This window comes from Leucopleurus acutus (assembly GCF_964270905.1).
Source record: "Leucopleurus acutus genome assembly, chromosome: 17".
Classification (NCBI taxonomy): Eukaryota; Metazoa; Chordata; class Mammalia; order Artiodactyla; family Delphinidae; genus Leucopleurus; species Leucopleurus acutus.
Window position 1 is genome coordinate 8,609,364 of NC_139159.1, and position 21,261 is coordinate 8,630,624.

The 21,261-nt window shown below is 37.6% G+C and overlaps 1 protein-coding gene across 2 annotated transcripts in view; it reads right to left on the bottom strand.

The window, feature by feature from the left end:
• The window catches only part of ASPH (aspartate beta-hydroxylase), a 207,742-nt gene that overhangs the window by 141,724 nt on the left and 44,757 nt on the right, over positions 1 to 21,261 (bottom strand). For both annotated transcript variants that reach the window (XM_082859064.1, XM_082859063.1), the window contains one exon: positions 2,224 to 2,316. In XM_082859064.1, coding sequence (XP_082715190.1) covers positions 2,224 to 2,316 — 93 coding nt within the window. The remainder of the gene's footprint in view (positions 1 to 2,223; positions 2,317 to 21,261) is intronic.

The window sequence follows — 21,261 nt, forward strand, 5'->3', positions numbered from 1 at the left end:
GATTATCAGGTTTATTGCAATATCATACAACAAATAAGAAGCTATAATCACATTGACACTATTATAAATTTTCCGCCTAACAGACGTCATCTATGTTCACTAAACAGAAGTAGCACCAGACTTAGTATCATGAATGCCATCAAATGAGATAATGCCAACGACATCAGTTACACTGACAAACTAATCTTCAGTGACAAAAACAGAATAAGTTAATCTGAACTTCAGACTGAAAAAAGTGTAAGACTCTACTATGCTAATTATACTACAAAACCATTTCTAAAGCACAGAGTGCCTTCTATTTTTATAGATGTTGATATTTCACAAACTACTTTTACACATATTCTCACAGAATTATAGGAGACCTTCCCAATCTCTGTTCTTCCCTCACACAATGCCCACGATAGCTTCCTAGCAGAGTTCCCAGCTTTACAACTGCTGACAGCACCAGCCACAGAAAATATAACGTGAGTAAAGAGAAGTAGAGACTGGCACTCTGTTCCTCTGCTTAATCCCTTTAACGGCTTCCTCTGCCTGAACAGATGAAAATCTAAGTTCCTTGAAGCCCCAGAAGGAAATGCAAGACCTCCACAATCTAGCCTTCACATGCCTCTCTAAAATCATCTGCTACCAGCACCGGCTTAGAACTTTGTGACTGCGCCATGCTGTGTAATCTTTCCACGAGTCTCTGATGCCCTCCTTCCCCCTGGGGAAGTTGAGTAAAGGCAAAAAAAAAAAAAAAACCACCCAGCCTGCAGTGAGTTAAAGACTAAGTGTAAATAAGGCAAAAAAGCAACTGCAAATTCTTCTTTCAAAAGTGTAGCCAGTATAAGGAGAGAGACTGGAAGGCAGATGGAGAGAACTGTGGGGATCAAAGGGGTGGTTATTTCATTGTGTTTTAATGAAAGATATGTACCTCTGTTTATAGAATAGGTGGGTAGTCAGAGAAGACAGAAGGTAAAGACCTAGGTAAGAGGAAGGTTGAGAAGGCAACATTTAAACTAAATCAAATATCACCAAGAAGTTGAAAAGGATATGAGGTGATAACTGAAGGACTTAGGAGGACAAGTTATCAGTAATATGCAAAGAGTAATATGAACAAAGAATAAAAAAAGGAGGAGAGAAAGTAAATAGTACATTTTGGAGTAACAGCTTTGAAAACCAAGATTTTTTAAAATGATAGATTAATCTAGTACAAAGTAAAACTGAGGTGCTAAATCCAAATATACATTCAAATTATAAACCTTAAAAAAAAAAAGAAAAAATCACTCTTGCTCTGAAGCCATGGTATGATTACAGCAATTCTACAGGAATGGGAGAGAGACAGGAAATTCTCCTGGGATTATTTGAGCAATAACAAAAACTAAGAGCAACATATTGATTTTTATTAAAAGGAAGGAAGGTAAATCAAACAGTATCCACCAGTACCTAGTGATAAAGTCAGCCCAAGTATTGATACCACCTGGACTCAGTAATAAAGTTGCCAGTAAATATGCAATGTCATACCTAACACTTCCAATAGGTGGCAAGATGAAACCAAATTTTTGAGAACTACTGGGTAAATGAAAAATGTACAGAAATTAAACAGTACTTTGCAACAAAAATCAAAGCACGAATAGGAAATGATAGTAATGGAACCAAATTTCATTTACCAATTTATTAAGAGACTTCAGGAGTCTTCATCCTATGGGTCACAGGCCCTTGAGTGACTGAGGAAATACTTGAAATGAGCTATGAATTCATGCAGATGTAAAACAGGCTGCACAGAGGATCACACGGAGGCCTGAGAAGTCTTTTGTTGCAGGCAGGAGATTCATATTAAAAAGACTGGAAACACAGTAGCCCTCCTCTATTAAATAATGTGACAAAACCAGTGTTAACGGTACGTGTGTAATTTTACTTTCAATGTAATATGGCACAGTAGTCCTGGACTTGGAATCAAGAAACAGAGCATTTAGTTCACAATGTTTCTAACTATGTTCAGACAAGGAGAAATCTCCTCTGTGCCTTGGATTCTTGAGCTCAAAAATTAAAACGATCCTGTATAAACTTTTTCTAGAAAAGAATAGAGTTCACTATAAAATTTCAGAAGACAAGAAGAGAAAGCATTTCATTATTCTGCAAACATTGTGAAACACAATGGTGGGTATAACATGACTGTGGACACTGCTACCTGGGATACCTGGCAGCTGAGGTGCAACCAGTCAGAAGTAGAGGAGAGCTTACCTGGCCCCTCCAGGACCTGATCCTCCAGCCAAGGGTACGGCTCGGCCTCTTCTGGTGGGACTGTTGGCTTTGGAGCAGATCTTTCTTTAAAGCCTGCATTTTTATTCACAAAGTTAACTTAAGGTTTTCTTTCTTTTTTAAAAAAATTTTGACATGTTAAACCAAGTAAAATAATGTTTCCAAACACTTCATCAATACTGCCAGTAATTCAAAGTTTCCAAGACTTTATATTACAGGAAAATGTTGATATGCTTAAAAACTGAAGTAGGGAAATAGTTTGTTCTCTAACTTCACCTGGGCCTTTAACATCTCTTTGCCTAAATGAACTTTTCATTTAAAAAATAATAATAAATCATTGTGTGAATATTCACAAATCTCTAAAATATAGGCACTATAACAATAGGCAAAATAAAATAAAAAGCCATATCTGAACTTGCCAAAAGAAATTCAGTGAGTTCAGTCTCCTCTCGTGTTCGTAAGTGACTAATTAGCTTCTAACCCTTGGACTCCGAATTCAGCAATAAGACAATTAAGAGACTCTGGAACCTTCTACTGTTATTTGCATGTACTCCATATTTTGATTTATATATAATTAATTATTCTTCTTGAAAACTATAGTTAAATATGAGAGGAAATAATACATAAGTCACTATGTACAATCTTCTAAAGGTAACATTTATGAGCAATATTATTCCATAAAAAATATGGAAAAATAGTTATGTTTTTCCTTTTTTGTCTTAAGGAAAATAAGGCATCAGGGTAAATTAACATGAAAGATGATTTTTAAAGTCAATGCTGGTCTAAAATCTATTATACTGCTAGTTCTTTGATATTTTATATGTAGCACATTAAAGTACATCCTCAATTAAATACAGCTATTTAGAAAACTAAATTAGACTGTCATGAGCCTGACAATTCCATTTACCAAACCCTGGGCTCTTCGCTACCCCACCGAGAATCTGGTACCAAGAGTAGCTACTAAAGAGCATGTGTTCTGCATGTCAATAGCTGGAATGAAAAGGTCAAGACAGAACTGAGAGGTCTTTTCTAATCTTAAGCAGCTTTATACAACTCATTGGAGTTATGCTATTGCAGTCTGGAAAATCCTCATTTCAGTGTCACTTACTCTTCTGTTTTGGTTCTTTATATTTTCCCTTATTGTTCCCTTTTCTATATCTCTTCATTTTTCTCCCACTGACAAAAACACCCTCCCACCATCCTCTCCCAAATCCTAAAAAGACACTGAAACAGATTCACAGGATCCCACCTCATCATTTATATTTCCTCTAGTTACTTATTTCTGATACTACCTATCCAAAAAACCTAACGTTAGAAAACAAACACCAATACATACAGTCGTGTTCTACTCCTAACTATAGATTCCTGAGAAAGCATACACAAATAGGCACAGACCCTAACTGTAGTTCACTTTCAGGGCACGGGGGTAAGGGATGAAGGCTTATTAAAACATCTCATTTCAAATTCCAAATTCAGGGCTGAAAATTCCCATGTCCTTTTCCACTTAAATAAGCCATGCTTACGTCTCTTAACTATTACTGGAACAGGTATGGACTTACGGCCAAGTTCTGCTGAATGAACAGGCTAAACTTTGAGTCTTCAGAATCAAGTCATTTATCTTTGCACTCTCAGCATCTCAGAAAACACCTGGTACCTAGCAGGTGCTCAATAAACTGCTGCAAAAGGGCTGAGCACAGCCCGTGTGTGACTGCTCTGCTCTTTAAAGGGCTACAGACTCTCTGCAGGGCCAAGGCTATAGCTGCACCAGAGAGGCTTAGGGCTGTAGAGGAGGCAAGGCGGACTCACATCAATTTCCCTGCTACTGTTTACCAACGAGATGCCTATTTGTGCTCTAGCAGCATCCACCATTTCAGTACCACAAGCCTAATTTACCCGGACGGTCTGGTTTGTCTTTTGTCCTGGTATAATGACTTCACTCTCAAAAGCATCTCAGTTTGGATGAAAAATTACAGGGTCATTCTTCACGAATCCCATCTGTAGCAGGCTTTCAAAACTGTGCTCCATGGGTTCAATAAGCACTTAAATATTCCCCCATCAAACAATAAAGATTTAAGCTGCCTGAAAATCCCGTTCTTACTGGATTCTGAGAAAAGTTTCATTTGAAAAAAATTTTGATCCTAAAAGTGCTTGAAAACAACTAGTACATCAATATTCAGACCCACGATGCCCCTAATAAACAGCTTTCTCTAAATCAGCTGGGAGCTATTTGTCTCTAAAATTGACATCGTAAAACGTGAAAAACAACAGGAGAAAGCAGAAGCGCATAACAAGAGAAAATATTGAGTAGCTTTCTTTTCTGTCCAAAGCAGCAGCTGAATTGTAAATGTACTAATACCTGGTCACAGCTATTTTCCAGAGGTGAAATCAGTGCAAAAATATTTCGTAAACTTCAAAGAAGCTGAAGATCGCATTAACACATCTCTTTCCCCAGACCCTTATAAACTTCCTAATATTTAACAAAAACACATTTGAGAATAATTCTTATTGTTTTGATAACCCATGTGGAAGCTTTTACTGTGACGTTTCCAAAATTTCTTCTGTTACCCAAGTCCATTTTAATCCATGAATCCATGAAGTATTCCCCAGAAAATAGTGGTAAATCCATGTCTCATACAAGATTTTAGGCAAAAAGTAAACAAAAATTAAACAAGAAAAATAAATAAAATAAGGCAAATGAAAGGTTTTCAAATTGGATTTATTATGAGGTACACATGGCAAGGATACAGCTCTGAAATGAATCTTCAAAATCAGGTTATGAAATGAATGTATCGGTTCTGATGCTGATGTGGCTGCAAACAACAAAACACCGACTCACACTGGCTTGAGCAAGAGGGAAGTTTATTACTTAACAGCAGGTGGGCTGGCTCTCAGCCCTGGCTTCATCTTCAGGGTGGCAATCCGGGCTCTCCCAGCTGCAAGCTCCTCTTTCAGACAAGATGATGTCCAGAAGCAAAGGACCACCTCTTGTTCTGCTTCTCTTAGGCTTGAGGAAATCCTTCCTGGAACTTCTCACCATTCTTCCCTTTCAGTTTTAACAGTCAGAACCAGAACCCACTTCCATTCCTAAACTGGCAAGAGCAGCAGGATGACCACAACTGTTTGACAGTAATTATCTAGGGTTGAACGAACGTTGCACGTCAACCACGACAGCTCCTGCGTGATTTGGAAAACCAACTAGTTCCCTTAAAACACACCTTGTTTTCAGCTCTTTGAGCACATGAGACAAATTAGGAAAAATTTTTTTAAATGTTTACATTTAATAAATATATAAATTTTCTTCCAATTGTAATTAAAAAATGGAGTAAGTTATAAAAAGTAAATGAAGTGAGCACTTTAAATCAACCATTCATAGCAAATTTAATTACCTGATACAATTACTGTAGCCTAGTATCAGCTTACTTCATTCACTACTACCCAACTACACCTGACCATAATGGGAAAGAATAAGTGGATTTTCTTCCCATTCTGGGAAATCAATAAACCACAAAGGCACCCGTACTAACTGGCCATGCTAATCCTTGCTGTTGTTCTTGGCTTGTATAATCAGCAGGTACAATCCTGGCAGGTATCCCAAGAGCAGCCCTACTGCCAGGAACTATAAGAGCTTCCCTGACACACAGTAAAAGGCATTCCAGATTTAAATCATTTTCACGTGACCCAAGGTGGACAGAAAGGCTTTAGGAAAAGGATGACATAAATCTCAAAAGAATTAAACACTGCCAGAAAGATTCCTAAGAGCCTGGTTTCAGGACCAATGGAGGGACTCCACAAAGATGGGGTTGGAGTGGACTCAGTTTAACATCTCACAACAGGAGACCATGTGTAGGAGCTTAGGAACACCAGTCAAGAGCACTGCCTTTGAATCCATTTGAATCCCATCTTGAACACATTACCACTGCTACAACTTTGGTCTACACAAGTATGGAAAGCGGATAAAATAGTAACTCATTAGAAGGCTTTTAAGAATTAAATGAGATAATTTAAACCCAGAAAATACACATCTTCCCCATCAGTTAATGTTTTCCTTTATTTCTTCTAAAGAAACAAATCTACCTCTCCCTCCCGCCTGCCTTGCACACATACTCACAACAACATGAACAAAGCTTGAGGCAACTTACAAGGTGGTTAAAACAATTAATGAAAAAGCTTCTGGGTTTTTCCTTAACAATATTTTTTTAAACATTTTCACCTTTCTAATATTACTAACAGTGTATACAGACCTGAAATATATTTTAATTATCTACTTTATATGTTAACCATTCAATAAACATCCATTGAATGCCTGTTAATGTCAGTTACTATGATAGGTACTGGACATAAATCATAGTCTAATAACAAAGTCCCAGAAAGAAGCAAAGTGAAGAGCATGATAATTGCAAGGCACACAATCCAACCACCTGGGAGGATCAGAGAATGTGAGGACAGATGTGATGACTTAGCTGGATAGTGCAAGAGAGGCAGAAGGCAGCCCACCACAGTGGGAGTGTGTTGTACACAGAGGGGAAGTGGGCAGGACAGACAATAGTCCAGTTTATTTTTTCTCCATCCCCTGTTTATCTCAGAGCATTTCATTGTAGAGACTGTATCCGCAGGGCCTAGAACAGCCCCCAATACACTGCAGATACTCTGAATATTTCTTCAACGAACCAATAAATGGGAAATAGAGATGACACAGCATGTGGGTCTTTATTTCATTATCAAAAACAACACAGAAACTTTAAGTATATGCTTTCCTCTAATCTTAGAGAAGAAATATTTGAGGCAAGGAAGAAGTAAGTGACAGACCTCTACGATGTAGAGATGCTAATAAAGAGTGATAAATACATACATGAAGTGAAATCAAATGAGGTATGAAATGAGAACAAAGAAAAATAGATGATTTTCTGCTCTGTAGGGCTTAGAAAATGGAAGCTTTTGCAGAAATTGATTTCTACGTAAAAATGACATCCCAAACCAGTAATGAACATCTAGTTCATGTGGTTTTATCCTCAGGCAAATGGAGAAGGTAGGGCCTGACACTAAAGATTGTTACTGAGGATTTTTTCCAAGTACCCCGAACAAGATTTGCATGAGAATAAGCCTTCTGGGTCTGCTATATAATACTCACCCTTCAGTTTCCTAAGAACAAACACTTTCTCTTTAGACAGAACCAGGGGAAAATGTAAAGAGCTTAACAAAATAAACCTAACTCACCTGATAACTAAATGGCAGTATTTATCAAATGGCATATTCTCTTACATTCCTCTAACTGCCTAAAGTTATTGTTGACCAAGGGTTGGGATGAGTTCTCTCTATTCCCAGGGCTCTAACTCTGAGATACCCATTCAGGCTCATCCCATTCAACCCTTCATATCTGGGCGGCAGCAGGAGGCATTGGGTGAGGAGGAGAGAAGGGGAAAACAGTTCCAGAAAGTGCCTGCCTTTGGTGCGGATGAAATACAGGGTATAAATATTCACCGTGTGGCCTGCCCCGCACCCAGCCCCCCTTCTCCCGGTAAAAGCGCACTGATTTCGTTGAGGGACTGGTTCTCCATCATCCCAGTTTTCAGGGTGGCACTCGCATGCCCTTGGTCTTGCAGTCACAGCTTGGTTACCCCATCCCCCATTCTGTAAGAATTAGGAATAAATATGAGCACTGGGGACTCCAGGCTGCCTGAGAAGGAAGGCCACCTCCTGAGAGAGCCCAAAGATGGAGAGGTCCAGACCACTGTCTGAGCACCCAGAGCTAGCAGAACCAAAAGACAAAAAGCACAACTACCCCTGGGCTTTACGGTCATGTGAGCCAATCAGTGTTTTTGGTCCACGTAAGCTAACTGGAATGGATTCACACACGTAACCAAAAGAATTCTGGAAAATACTTAGAAGTAAATCTAAACGTGTTCCTAATATCCTGAGGAAGAATGATGAATGCTTTTTCCATAGAAACATAGTTACACCGAGACTTGCAGAACTGGAAATTAGGAATTGAATAGGTTTTTGTGGACTGGATGGAAAAACCTCTAAAGACAATAAAATCGCTTCTATGGAAAAATGTGTTGTGGGTACAAAGCAAACTTATAAATAAGTTTTTCACACTTAGACTGGGTATGAAATTTCTCAATTATACGATATACTTAAGACTACACTTTATTTCTTCATAACTTTTTTCTAGGCTTTACATTTCACATCTTGTGTTTCCATGTTGTAGCAGTATCCTTTAAATAACTAAGCATTCTTGCAGTTTTATACATATGTAACATTTAGAATTACTTTTATTTGCCCGTTCAATGATCTCAGTAAAACAAAGTAGGACCCAGTACACCCATTTTACAATGATATGTTAGTTACAAAGAATAAAGAACTTAACTATTTGTCTCACAATCTGTTGATAAAAGGAATGAGAATCATAGCCACAGTGCTTCCAAACTTTTAACAACTGACTGAAACAACTTGGTAGAATTATTACCATTATTCTGACAAAAGAAAGGGAAGCACGAGTGCTAACAACGTACCAGCCACTCACGCACAATCACCTCGAGGGAAAGGAGAGAAAAACCAGCATTTCCAAGATGCATTTTATAGTGAACTGAGTAACCGATTTGGAGAATTGTTACCAATGGGCATTAACAGAAGGAACAGTGGAAGACACAGGAGAAAGGAATAAAAGTCTGGAGACACAGACTAAATCAGCAGACCCACCCATTTCATGGAAAATGACATTTACAGTTAACTTAAATCACTAAAAAAATTTTGTTTCCTTTGGCCGTGCAGCATGTGGGACCTCACTTCCCCATCCAGGGATGGAACCTGTGCCCCCTGCACTGAAGCACAGAGTCCTAACCACCGGACCGCCAGGGAATTCCCAAACCGTTAACATTTAAAATCATACTTGTTTGCTATCTTTCTTTGTTTTCTAATGGAAGTATATACAGGGAGTCCCTATTACCCAAGTAATCATTATGAGAACCTCTGAAGTTACAAAGTTGGATGGCTACACAGGCCATAACACTACAAAATACTCTCTATGAGCCAATCTCTGGCAGAATTAATTCCCCGGGATTAATTCAAACTTTCATGCTAACAGATTTATGTCAATTTCTTTACCAGTCTCTCCCTCATTTTGAAATGCTCTGGGACCGCCTATACACAATGCAAATCACCCATAAAGTAAAACTGAAAATCTTGAAAAAAATAAGATTGCAAATAGTTGATTACAAGCGATGTTAGAAATAACTGAAATTCACACACAAAGCCATTAACCAATGAAAACACAGAAATTACACATCACAACTGAAGGAAAAATATCAATGATTATAAAGTTCTTCCAAAGAAAGTATTCTGAACACTATAGGATAATAGATTCCTGGAAAAACTGATAAGCTCTCAAATATTTTTGTAAAACTGACCGTCTTTACGATGACCGCTACTCACATGGGAAATGTTATCATACAAAGGAAAATTAGGCCAAGAATGTCATTTTTTAGAATTCTATGCATCATCTCTTAGTGTAGCTTAAGTAATGTTAGTGATATAACAAAATACATTTTTACTCAGTATTTAATTTTCACTTTTCAGGACTTTTTCTGACTCCCAACTACTTCAAGTTATATAATTTTTGTCCCTGTTTTTAGTTGACATTTCAAAAAGGTGACCTTTCTGGTTTTAATTATCCTTACATAAAAATATGAAGCAGAATATAGAAATAACTACATACTGAATAAAAAAGTAAGTAAAACTGAGAAAGCAAGCATAATTTTAACCCATTAATCATGACCAAAAGCGTATTTCCACTAAGTTTTTTAGGTGAACAGTAAGGGCCAATGCATCTGAGTAAAGTGTCACCTCAATTTCAATAAAATTCAGTTGAAACCTTTATTTACTGAAGAAAATGGAAGGAAAGAAAAAAAGAAAGCCAATTCCCAGTTCTCAAGAGCTCTTGAAATATTTTTAATATTTTAGGACAGAAGTTTCAATTCAATTCTTGAGTTGTTATTCAAAAGGAAACTCAATGATAGAACTAAAATATTTCCAGGTGCTTTATTAAATAGCAACAGATAATGCTTATATGCTTATGCTGATTAGGGTTAGTCTAAATTTTTTTACTAATTTCTTAGAATTTAGCATTTATGTACTTTATGCCCCACAGCCATTGACTGTCCTTCAAAAACCAAGGTAAAAATTATTAGAATGCCCTCAGTAAAGGTTATTATAATTTGCTGCCCTTCTCTACAACGGAGAAAAAAAAAAAGTCATCTGTACAGAAATTAACACTTAAAATTTGATACATAAATTTAAAAACTCAATCTATTTATCTCAGCAAGACCTAACATCAGTATATATTTTTTAAAGATTGTAATTTTATGTGGTCGGTGGACATAGTTTTGCTTCTCGTTCTGTCCAGTTCTCAGAGTCTCCCTCTTCTTCTCCCAGAAACTCTTTCCTGCAGGAAGCATTTCATGTGGTTTGAGAGGGAATCCCTCAACCCACACCCAAAGCTTTGTGCACAGGAGCCAGCCTGTCCCCCGACTACAGGAATGGTCACAGATGCTTCCAGGCCTAACCAGGACAGCCAGAATCTCCCAGGACTTTTCTCCCAGGGCCAGCCCAGAAAACTGCATCTTCATACAAGGATGGCTAAACTAGAAAAATGTGTCTGGAGCCCCCGGAGGGCCACCTTCCTCATCAAGTGGTAGCACCTCCATATAGAATAAAGTCAAGTAGAAATCAGCAGGGTCAAGACCTGACAAGAGAGCTAGGAGGAAACAGCTGATTACAGGTCTGTACTTGGGATCTACTCACCTCAAGCCAGTGCCCCTGTATTTGCCACCAAATGAGCCATAAAATTCACTGTGGTTTACTGTGCTCCTATAATCAAACTATAAAAATAATAAAATCCGGACTGATCAACATAGGAAGCCCCAAGTTAACCCATGTGACAATTTCTTTGGGACTCAGTTTTTAAACAACAGAATGATAGGATTGGATTAGAGATATTAGACTAGATATTCTCTAGGCCTGCCCCCTTGCTGGATAATTTTATTATGTCTGTTGGAATTTTTGTCAACTAAATGTACAGGTGCTTGATTTTAAGCAGTAAAAGGTGCCAGCATATTAAAAAAACAAAAAACACAAATACTTTTAGAAAATTTGCACTTAACACTCACTCACTTCTGATTTGAAATATCTTTAATTAGGCCAAAATCTCTGTTTTTAAAGGCTCTTCAAAGAAAAAGGTGAAGAATTATTTTAAAAATAAAATAAAAATTTTGTGACAGCACTTACGATGCAGTTACAACAAATCAGGTTATTCTTCTCAAATTCAGTAACTGAATTTCACCAGCAGTCATGGTTACAGAATTAAGACTTCATGTAGAACAGCACAGACCATTTGTAGAAATATATTTCTTATAGAAATTTCATTTTATTAAATGTTTTCTGAACTCAGTTTTGATCTCAAATTTGCAACTCCTTAGAAACTGTAAACAAGTATGATACAATCAAATATGAAAAATATATGCCATTCCACCAATATAACTGAAAAATTGTGATATAAAATGAAAGTATATCCTAATCTGAAATAATTAAAGCCTTTCTATAACTATTCTGAGTCTGTAAAGATGTCATAAATAAGCATTCTAAAATTGTTCTTCTACATAAAATTCTCTCTTTTATCCAGGACTGTTTCTAGAATTCTCAGAACACAGTGAACACTAAGTACTGGGCAACAGGAGAAGGTGGGGGAGGGATGGTTGGAGCGGGTGAGGCAGGGTGAGGAGTGAGGCAGCACAGCGGGGTGAAAAAGGAGGTAAAGCAGATGGTAAAAGACCAGGAGGAGAGATGAAAAGGAGTTGAATGGGGAAGGGCCTGAGGAAGGAGCAGCCCCCTGAGAGGGGGGCGGGGGGAGGGGGGAGGGGGATGGTGCTGGCTGGGCCTGGGGACAGAGACTCGAAGGCAACTTCACAAGAGCCCGAGGAGATGCCCTGGGAAGAGCTGGGGGAAGGAAAAGGGTATGGAGAAAGGAAGTGGAGAAGGAAAAGGGTAGTTGAAGAAGAATGGGAAGCAGGAAAGCAGGAAGGCGAAGGAGGGAAGAAAGACAACAGCTAACAGAGAAGAAGGTAACCTCCTACCTACCTGAGTATTTATCATTCCTGAAACTTACAAATCACTCTGCATATAAATACTATTTAAAATTTTCATATTCTTGCTGAACTCCAGTGAAAATATTCTGTATTAATAAATCATTACAATTCATATTACACATATACATTTACCTGATACACGATCAATAAGTTAATAAAAACAGACGTTATTACATCATATTTTTATTACATATTGTTTTAAAGCTTCATCTTTTAAATTTCGAAGCATGAGACGGGTACCTCAATTTCAAAGAATTTACTTGGTTGAGCACCAATAAATACAGTCAATGGCTAAATGACACATCTTCCCCAACCAGAGCAATACCAAGTTTTCTATGCCCTTCAGCAGCAAATCACGATGAAGAATGTTACCATTTCCTGGGATGCTGCTGCAGCTTCAGTTCTTTCTCTTCTCGTTGCTCCCCTTTGCTAAGTGTGCCTGTTTGGCAGGACTTCTCCCTGCTTTTCTATCATCTTTGTCTTTGGGTGCCACTTTACCAGAAGAATCCTTGATATTCGTTGATTTTTTCCTATTTTCCTTGGCTTTAGTACCTTTACCTAGTCCCGCTTTCTCCTTGTCTTTGTCCTTTTTAACCCTAGGAGACTCTTTCCTGGAGACAACTGAATCCGCAATTTTCTTCTCCTTCCGGTCATCCTCCTTTTCTTTCTTGCCCCTTTTTCTCTCTTCATGCTTACTTTCCCTCCTTGACTCAAGCGTCTCTTTTTCCTTCTTGAGCTCTTCTTTAGTGAGTTCTTTAACTTTCCGGTTTTCCGATTAAAGGGAAAAATGTTTATTGAAAGTCATCTCTTAATTCATAGACAGCAACTTAGTGCAAAAGTATTGTCTTTTTTTCTATCTCCCCACACACATGAAATGATCATTCAAAAACTGACTTTCATCCACTAGTTTTAAATTGGCTAAAAACAGCTGCAAACCTCTATGAAGTATCAGCTATAAAAGAAATGCTAGAAACTTGCCATCACTTTCCCAGCTGGCAATATAGTATGATTTGCCTCAAAACAAGGTTAACATGCAATATTAATAAAATGAGTCCAGCCATAAAGGCAGCACTTTACACAGAGCGTTAACAACTCACATGTCACAGCTATGACAACATAATTAAAGGAACACTGACAACGTAGGAACAAATTTTCCATAGCTTGCAAGTATTTGTACAAAGATAATTTAAAAGTCTTTAGCTCTAACAAAAAAAGTATGTCCTTAAAATATCTATGCTTGCATTCCTTGGAAACAAATATAACGCACAAATGAAAAGTTAAATACCATTTAATTTTCTTAGTTTAGAAAAATACAATTTCCATGAGTACAAAATTTTAAGTTTGTTATCTACAGTGTCTAAGATGACAAGAACTTCTTCTCTGCTTCTATTCAACATTATGAAATCAGTATTCCTTTAAGTATATTTCCCGTTATTTTACGTAGAGCCACTCCAAGCCAACATCTATGCTGTCCATGCTCACAGAAGAGAGAACAATTAAACGGAATATACAGGTGATTCCAAATCTCACGTGAGGTGCTGCTTTCAACCTGCTTTAAATAAAGTTGAACAGTGCTGCTAGCAAAAGCTTTGAATTTCACCTCCTTGATTCCTCATTAAGAAATCATACGAGAAGCAAGGTGTTTACTGTATAATGTAGCATTTAAGCAGAAACAAAAAAGAGAAAGATTTCTTTAATATAATAAAACGTGGAAGATATTTCTGCCCATCAGAATCATGTAAAACTCAGAGTACAAAATGTTATTCGATTCTTCCTGACAATTTTATTAAAACCTTGTAAAAATACAGAATAGAATTCATAAATCATCAACCATCCTCAAAGTCCTCATTCTTCTCCAACGCCGTTCAGAGTAACATAGATAAGTAACACTGCAAGAGCAGAAGGCTGGTGCGATGCTGGCACGTGTTACTTTGCACACAGTTTAAAATATTAAATCTTTAATGTTGAATTTGCCTCTCTAGATCAAGGAGTCAAATTATACTTTATTGGCCATTTATTTCATAATTACTTACATAAGAATAAAATGGTAAAAATTCTGGTTTTCTTCCCGGGAATTATTCAGGCGGGATATCAAAGTTGAAACATTAAAAGTTCCTAATCTTAAAGTTAAAATACAAATCACAAAACCCTGTAAATCACATAGTAAAAGTCTCACCTGTTAATGTTTCACCAAAATCCAACTACATACAATGTGCCAAGCACTTGAACACAAGAGTATTAGAAGTTTATGAAGAAAAGCATGCACTTTCCCCATGCCCCTCTCCCTAAAGTACAGAAATCTTTACAGTGAACGAGAAAAACCAAAGGAATATAAAATAAGGCTGCAATAATAAGCTGTCAGCCTATACAGAATGGTTGACAGGCGTAATAATTTTTAATGAGTCAAAATATCAAACACAGCAAATTCTACACGGGCATAATGAAATCGAAGTTTTCATTTTACTGAAAACTACGAGTTTGGTCCCACTAGCTTTATTGTGCTCTAAGACAGCATCATCAGAGCTTTTGGAAAAAGGAAATCAATCATTGATGAACTCATCTTTATTTCCGACAGTACCTCAAAAATTTAGACTAAGGAAAAGTTTTAGAAGGTAGATAGGATGTATATACTGTAAATTTAATGTGTAGTTTAAAGACTGTTCCGAGGTTTTGATAATCTGAAAAAGGAAATTACTTAAAAGTATAGGCCCGAGGCAGAAAACTCTTTAATGAAACCTTGATAAAACTACTTACAACCAAAGGTGCACCCAAAACCACAAAGCAGTAATGTTTGGCATTAGTAGCTGCATCTACAAAGCATTATCTGTAAACTGTCACGCATTTTCAAGCATTAAACTTGGTTCACTCAAGGCTAATTTGAAAGACAGGAAATACCTTTAGCCTTGGTTTTTCTCTTGGCTACCCCACCAGGTCCTTCTGTTGGTGTTTACAAGATGAAAATATGTTACAAACAGAAACTATTAAGGTAATTAAAAAATCAGTATCTATAAAATAGTTTAAATTGATGCAACTATTGAACAAATTTACTTAAATTCACCATTAAAAAAATACATTCCTGCAACACACAAATATCTATCATTCATACGTCATTTTAGAACCTTACTTTCACTACCTATAACCGAAAAATGCATCTTAAAAACATCATTGATTTAATCAACTTCACAACCTGCCTTAGGTCTGAAAGAATTGATGGCTTTAGAAATGTCTAATTACCACAGGAAATGGCATTTCCCTCTCAGTGGTACCTGGATGTCAGTGGACTTCTGCTTGGACACAGACGGTCAATTACAAGCACCAGGGGTGAAAGGACCTGGGGACCTTATTTCCCTACTCAATTATCACCGCCACTCAAAAAAAGGATAGCATATTTTGATAGAATTTTACTCTTTACTGTTTGAATAATCATGGCTTTTCTCCCATAGTTTCAAACTTTCTTTATAAAAAATTACATAAATAAGAATTATACCATTATGGAGGTATATACTAACTTTTTTACTCTTCATCTAAAAACTCTGCAAAGGCTTTCTCTTTCTTCTCTAGGCAAATGAAAGTTCTGATGTGTTTATTTTTAACCTTCTAACAAGTATCAGTACCACATACCTCGCCGTACACTTTTTCCAGCCAGCCTGTACTTAGCATCCCAACCCACTGATGTTCCCAATTCTATCTCCTGGTCACATAAATGTTATTTTACACTCACGCATCAGCAAACTTTCCAAAGTGGCATTCCAGGTTGCCAATCCATTTCCTGGGGACACCAGGGTAGGAGGTAGGGTGATTTCTGCTCATCCCCTGTGGAGGCAGGACCATGTACAACCTGTCACCCTACAACTAAGGTCTGAAGTGTCCCAGGAAAGCCCCTCAGCCCTTTCACACATAGTCCTGCTGGAAACTGTGGAACCCCCTCGGTATGTTTCTCAAAACCATAATCACACTCCCACTGCCAGGATGAGATTTTTACTCCTGTTCTGTTGTTTGAATCACCCTCCACTCCTAAATCTCCTCCCCTCTCTCTGTTCATGGCAAGTTGTTTCCATCATATGAGACAGTTCATTTGAGAATGGCAACTTATTTTGGTTGAGATATCATCATTGTCATTCTGGAAAAAAAGTGTTAGCGTATCTTACCAATGACTACATTAAAAACAGAAACGTGAATTAACTGTTCCATGCGGCTGTCCGTATCTATCCAGTTACTTGACATGCATACATAACCAAAACCAGTGTGTGTGTCTAACAACTATTTTTCACAGACAAAGCCCAGTTCTTTCTTAAACTCTAGCAAAAACAGCACACCACCGTGTAATACCGAACGCTATCTTGGACCACTCCCCAAGAAAGTTTATTTAGGTAAAATGTCAAACTTATTCTTGCAATGACAACTTTTAAATACATGGGTATTATCCAATGTGCAAAAGAAATTAGCGTAACGCATTAAAATACAATTTTAATGGTGCTAATGTCCCTTCCTGATGGGTATTATCCAATGTGCAAGAGAAATTAGCGTAACGCATTAAAATACACTTTTAATGGTGCTAATGTCCCCTCCTGATTCCTGCATGTTCTTGACTGGGGAGGCCTGGATTTTCCCTTAAAAAGCAGAATGGTGGGAATCAGACTATCCCCCTACCCCTCCACTATTATGATATAGTCAAAAGAGCTATGTTGATGAAAAGGCTAGAGTTACCATAAATAAGCCAACATATTAGATCAACATCAGATTAGCTGATCAGAAACATGAAAATATAATAAGTACTTGATTTAAAACTTTTCCAGTTTGGGTATAAATCCCTAAAGTGATACAAATTAACAATGTGCCACTGTACTGTATAAAATGCCAAAGTATCAACCTAAGCTGTCTTTTCTGAACTTAAAGAATATATTCAATCATTTTTCAATATTTTTGACATGACAAAGACCGAACTAATAATTTAAACAACAATCATCATATTCAGTCTCTGAAGGAAAGAGTATAAACATGAAAGAAAGCACAGCACTTGGAAAACAGAAGGTAATACAGGAGCCTGTAAGTAACAAAAAGAGGGGAGAGTCAAGAAAACGCAGGGAATGAATGAATGAATAGAAAATGCAGGATTCTAAAAGTCAAAGTAGTGGTTGTAGAAAGGAAGGAATGAACAAAGGGTTAGGATGAGGACACTACTGAATTCTGTTTATTAGTAAATGTCCCATATACAGTTAGGAGTATAAGAGGCGGTCACGTTACAATGAGAAAACAGGTAGAAAGAAGGGTGAGCAAAACCCCAGGGTTGCTCATCACCGCCTCTCTTCCCTCCTTAGAAGAAAACTGATCATCTATGGGGTTTCCCAAGATTCTCAGTGGGCAGGAAAGGAATAAGAGTTTGAAGAATTTGATCTGCATTCGTATGTTTTGAGGGCTAGGAAACAAAGGCATGTCTAAGGGTAGAGAAACTGAGTCAGCAGGAGAGAAAGGAGGAGGCCAGAAGCAGGAGGTGCAGACACAGGGCAAAGGTCAACTGCTAAAAAAATGACCAATGAGAGCGGAAACAACGATTCAAAAACACTTCTCAGAGTAAAGAAATGCTGTGCAGAGTAGAGAAATGATAATGGAACCCAAGCCATTAGGATGTGGCTACGGTCAAAGAGAATGGCAAAAAAAAAAAAAAGTAATCACCATGTTGTTTACTTCTTTTTTGCCCTGTGCGTTTATTCTGATGGTTTTAAGGTGATTACTGCTAATAGCTAAGTTGACTATTTGGTAATCCTTATACAGAAATTTGGAAAAAGCAGGTCTTATATACCTCCTTAGAGCCTGAGGGTGCTGCCTAAGGTAATTGACATTATTTTGGCAACTGCCTCAGGGCCACTATCCCACACACATTTTCAAAGTGAAATGTTCTGTGTGTAATTAAAACGCTGCATCACGGTTGGACCTGCGGTTTCACCACAATTTTAGAAGACTGGCTCCGTTACAGAAGCCCAAGTACTATAGCTGCTGCAGGCTTTCAGGAAGTCGGGCACAGAATTGGTCAGCTGAGTATCATGTCATACTTAGGTCATCCCAGTCACTCCCACCATCCCTGGTGAGACCAATGAGTCACTCTGAGCCTCAGTTTCGAAGCTGCCTGCTGCCCTGTACGAAGCATCATAATTTATTTCAACACTGACTAGAGATGAGGCCCTGAACGCCTAAGAGAAGATTCTGCGAGCTAGGCAGACTTGCTCTAGAACATAAGTCTAGTCTTGGCAAAACGCAAGTCAAGACGCTACACCATTTTCCTTTTTATTTTTAAATAGATGGCGTAACAATATTATCACAGACGTTTTTGAAAAAAGGAAGCTACAAACCTTCCAACCCTCTGGGATGAGGGAAGATCAGAACATCAGAGGACTGAAAGACTAAAAGTTTAAGAAGGGATTACATCCAGAGACTGAGAGCTTGAATAAAGATAAAATCCAGACACAACTACGAATGAGATAGCAGAAAGATCATGCGAAGACCTCAGCTAGCACAGGTCAGTTTATTGTCTGAACTCCAAAGTGTCATTTCTCTTGGAAAACAAAATACATCCAATAATTTTTTTCACTTATTTAAGCTGTTTAAAAAAATAATCGGCGTTTTATTATGCAATGGGTAACTCCTGACGTTCTCACTCACCAGGACTAACCCCAGCAAATATTTAATAAATAACCTATGTTGGGCTCAGCTTTGAAGAGGGATTCAAATGCAGCCTAACCTGACTCCCAACTTCAGACAGTTCACAGTTTAGTTAATATCTACTCCTGTGTATTACAGAGTTATGGCAACAAATAACAGGCAGAGAATTCAGCACAGTGTTCCATCTATCGACTTGTGATAATAAAGTCTGCATCACTGGATTTTATAAAAGTGCTCCAAATAGGCATGGTGATCAAAGACATTTCCACAGCTCAAAACACAGAAAACGTTTTACTTGTTTTATAGACCAGAATCTGATTTCGAAAGGGTTGCTGAGTATCGAGCCCCCAAAGGTATAACTGCCAGGTGTTCAAATCCATCACTGTCTATGCTTCTATCTGCCTTTACTAATACTCCAAAGTTATAAACATCAGGCCAAACGAGGAAACATTTTGCCCCATCTAGCTAACTGTAAATGAAAGCAAACCAGAATTCAAGCAGAGAAAACAGTTTTTCTTACACGCCTGGATACAGCTCTATAAGACAGGGAGGTAATTTCTAGAATGAAGAATCAAGTGAAAAAGGTGAAAAAGCAGGATATCACCCAGCACGTTAAGTCCAAGGCATCTGCATGACGCAGTGAGCCGGCAGCTGGGCCTCAGGGATTTAATAAGATCAGCACCCAGAAGACACCTCTCCAACTGACTTACACGTCACCCCTCACATCCCAGGGAAAATAAGAGCTGAAAGAAACTAAAGTGCAGAAAACAAGTCCCCTGAGTGCCACTTCCTTGTTTTGGTACCAAATTCCAGAGAACCCGGCGCCTTTTCAGTTGGACAAACGGCACTTTCCTCTGAGGAAGGGCAGCTCGGAGGAGATAAGGGCATCTGAACTCAGAGCACATTCCTCAAAGTGCCTTTGGTTGTTCCAAAGTGGAAATGCAGAGTAAATACAGTACAATGTAAAATTCACCATAAATAAACATTCAAACATACAGATTACATTTTTGCCTTTTTAACTAAGTTCCTAAGCTTAAAAGACACAAGCTAGGAAAATATTTCTATGATCGAACAGAAAATTACACAATAAAGCCTTAGAAGATTAAGAATTGTAACATACATAATAAACAAAATGTAAGCAAAGCAACTTTGTTCAGCTTCAAAGTACTCTATACCAGTTTTGCAAATAACTTTATTTTCTCACCAAAGCAAGCCTTAGGCACAAGTTGAAGGCAGTCACAGAAGTCAGGGGTTCACCAGCTACCTGGATTTTACCTTCATCAGAGGCTTTTCAAAAGGGCTGATCAGAAGGGATACCAAAGAAATGGCAAATTATAATCTCACATCCTTATTTTTCACTTACAAGAATACAGCATAATTAATTTCTGTACATAAAATGTGCATTAGTAGCATGACAAAAAAGCAGAGCCTGATGAGAAATTAATGATTCCAAACATTTTTAATACACAAATTTAATTATTTACTTCTCATAAACTGATCAAACATCTTCTAGGGTTAGTAACAATGAAGCATGAAGAAACAAGACTGCCTTAAAAAACAAATCTCAGACATCTGTCTAAGAGAATTTCTCTGAGTGAGACTTCAGACTGCTTTTGAATTTAAACCTAATGAGCTCTGATATGTCACAGTACTCAAATTCAAAGTGCAAGACATGATAAATACAGGCAAAGACTGCATAAGCTTTCAGAAAGAACATTATTAAATCATACTCATTTGTTCCAAAATATTAACACTCCAAAATCAGAAGCTTTGGACTGTCAGAAACATTAACAGAATGAAACATAGTCCCTGAATAATCAGGAAAAGACAAACTAGGGTTATAATAGTCATTTAAGCGTTATGAGATCACTGTCCAATGTACAACACATGTATCTTATTTCCAAAAGTAGCTACTGAATAATGCTTTTTTAAACTAAGATTAGCAAATTGGACAGTCTTCCCGACACATGTAAGTGCTGAGTCAAGGGGGAAGTTGATGTGCTTCCAGGGTTCTGATTCGAGACTTTTACTTTAAGGCTCTCATTTTGATAAGCCTGCAAGAGCGAGCTCTAAAAAAGAAACTAAATTTGTCATATTCCCTTCTGAAAAAATGGGTGAATAATCTACTTTCTGAAAGCAACTTGATTAAATGGGAAAAAATAGGAATAAATATTTGAAAAGTAGAAATTATCGTAGTTAAATAAAATGTTAAAAAATGCAAATA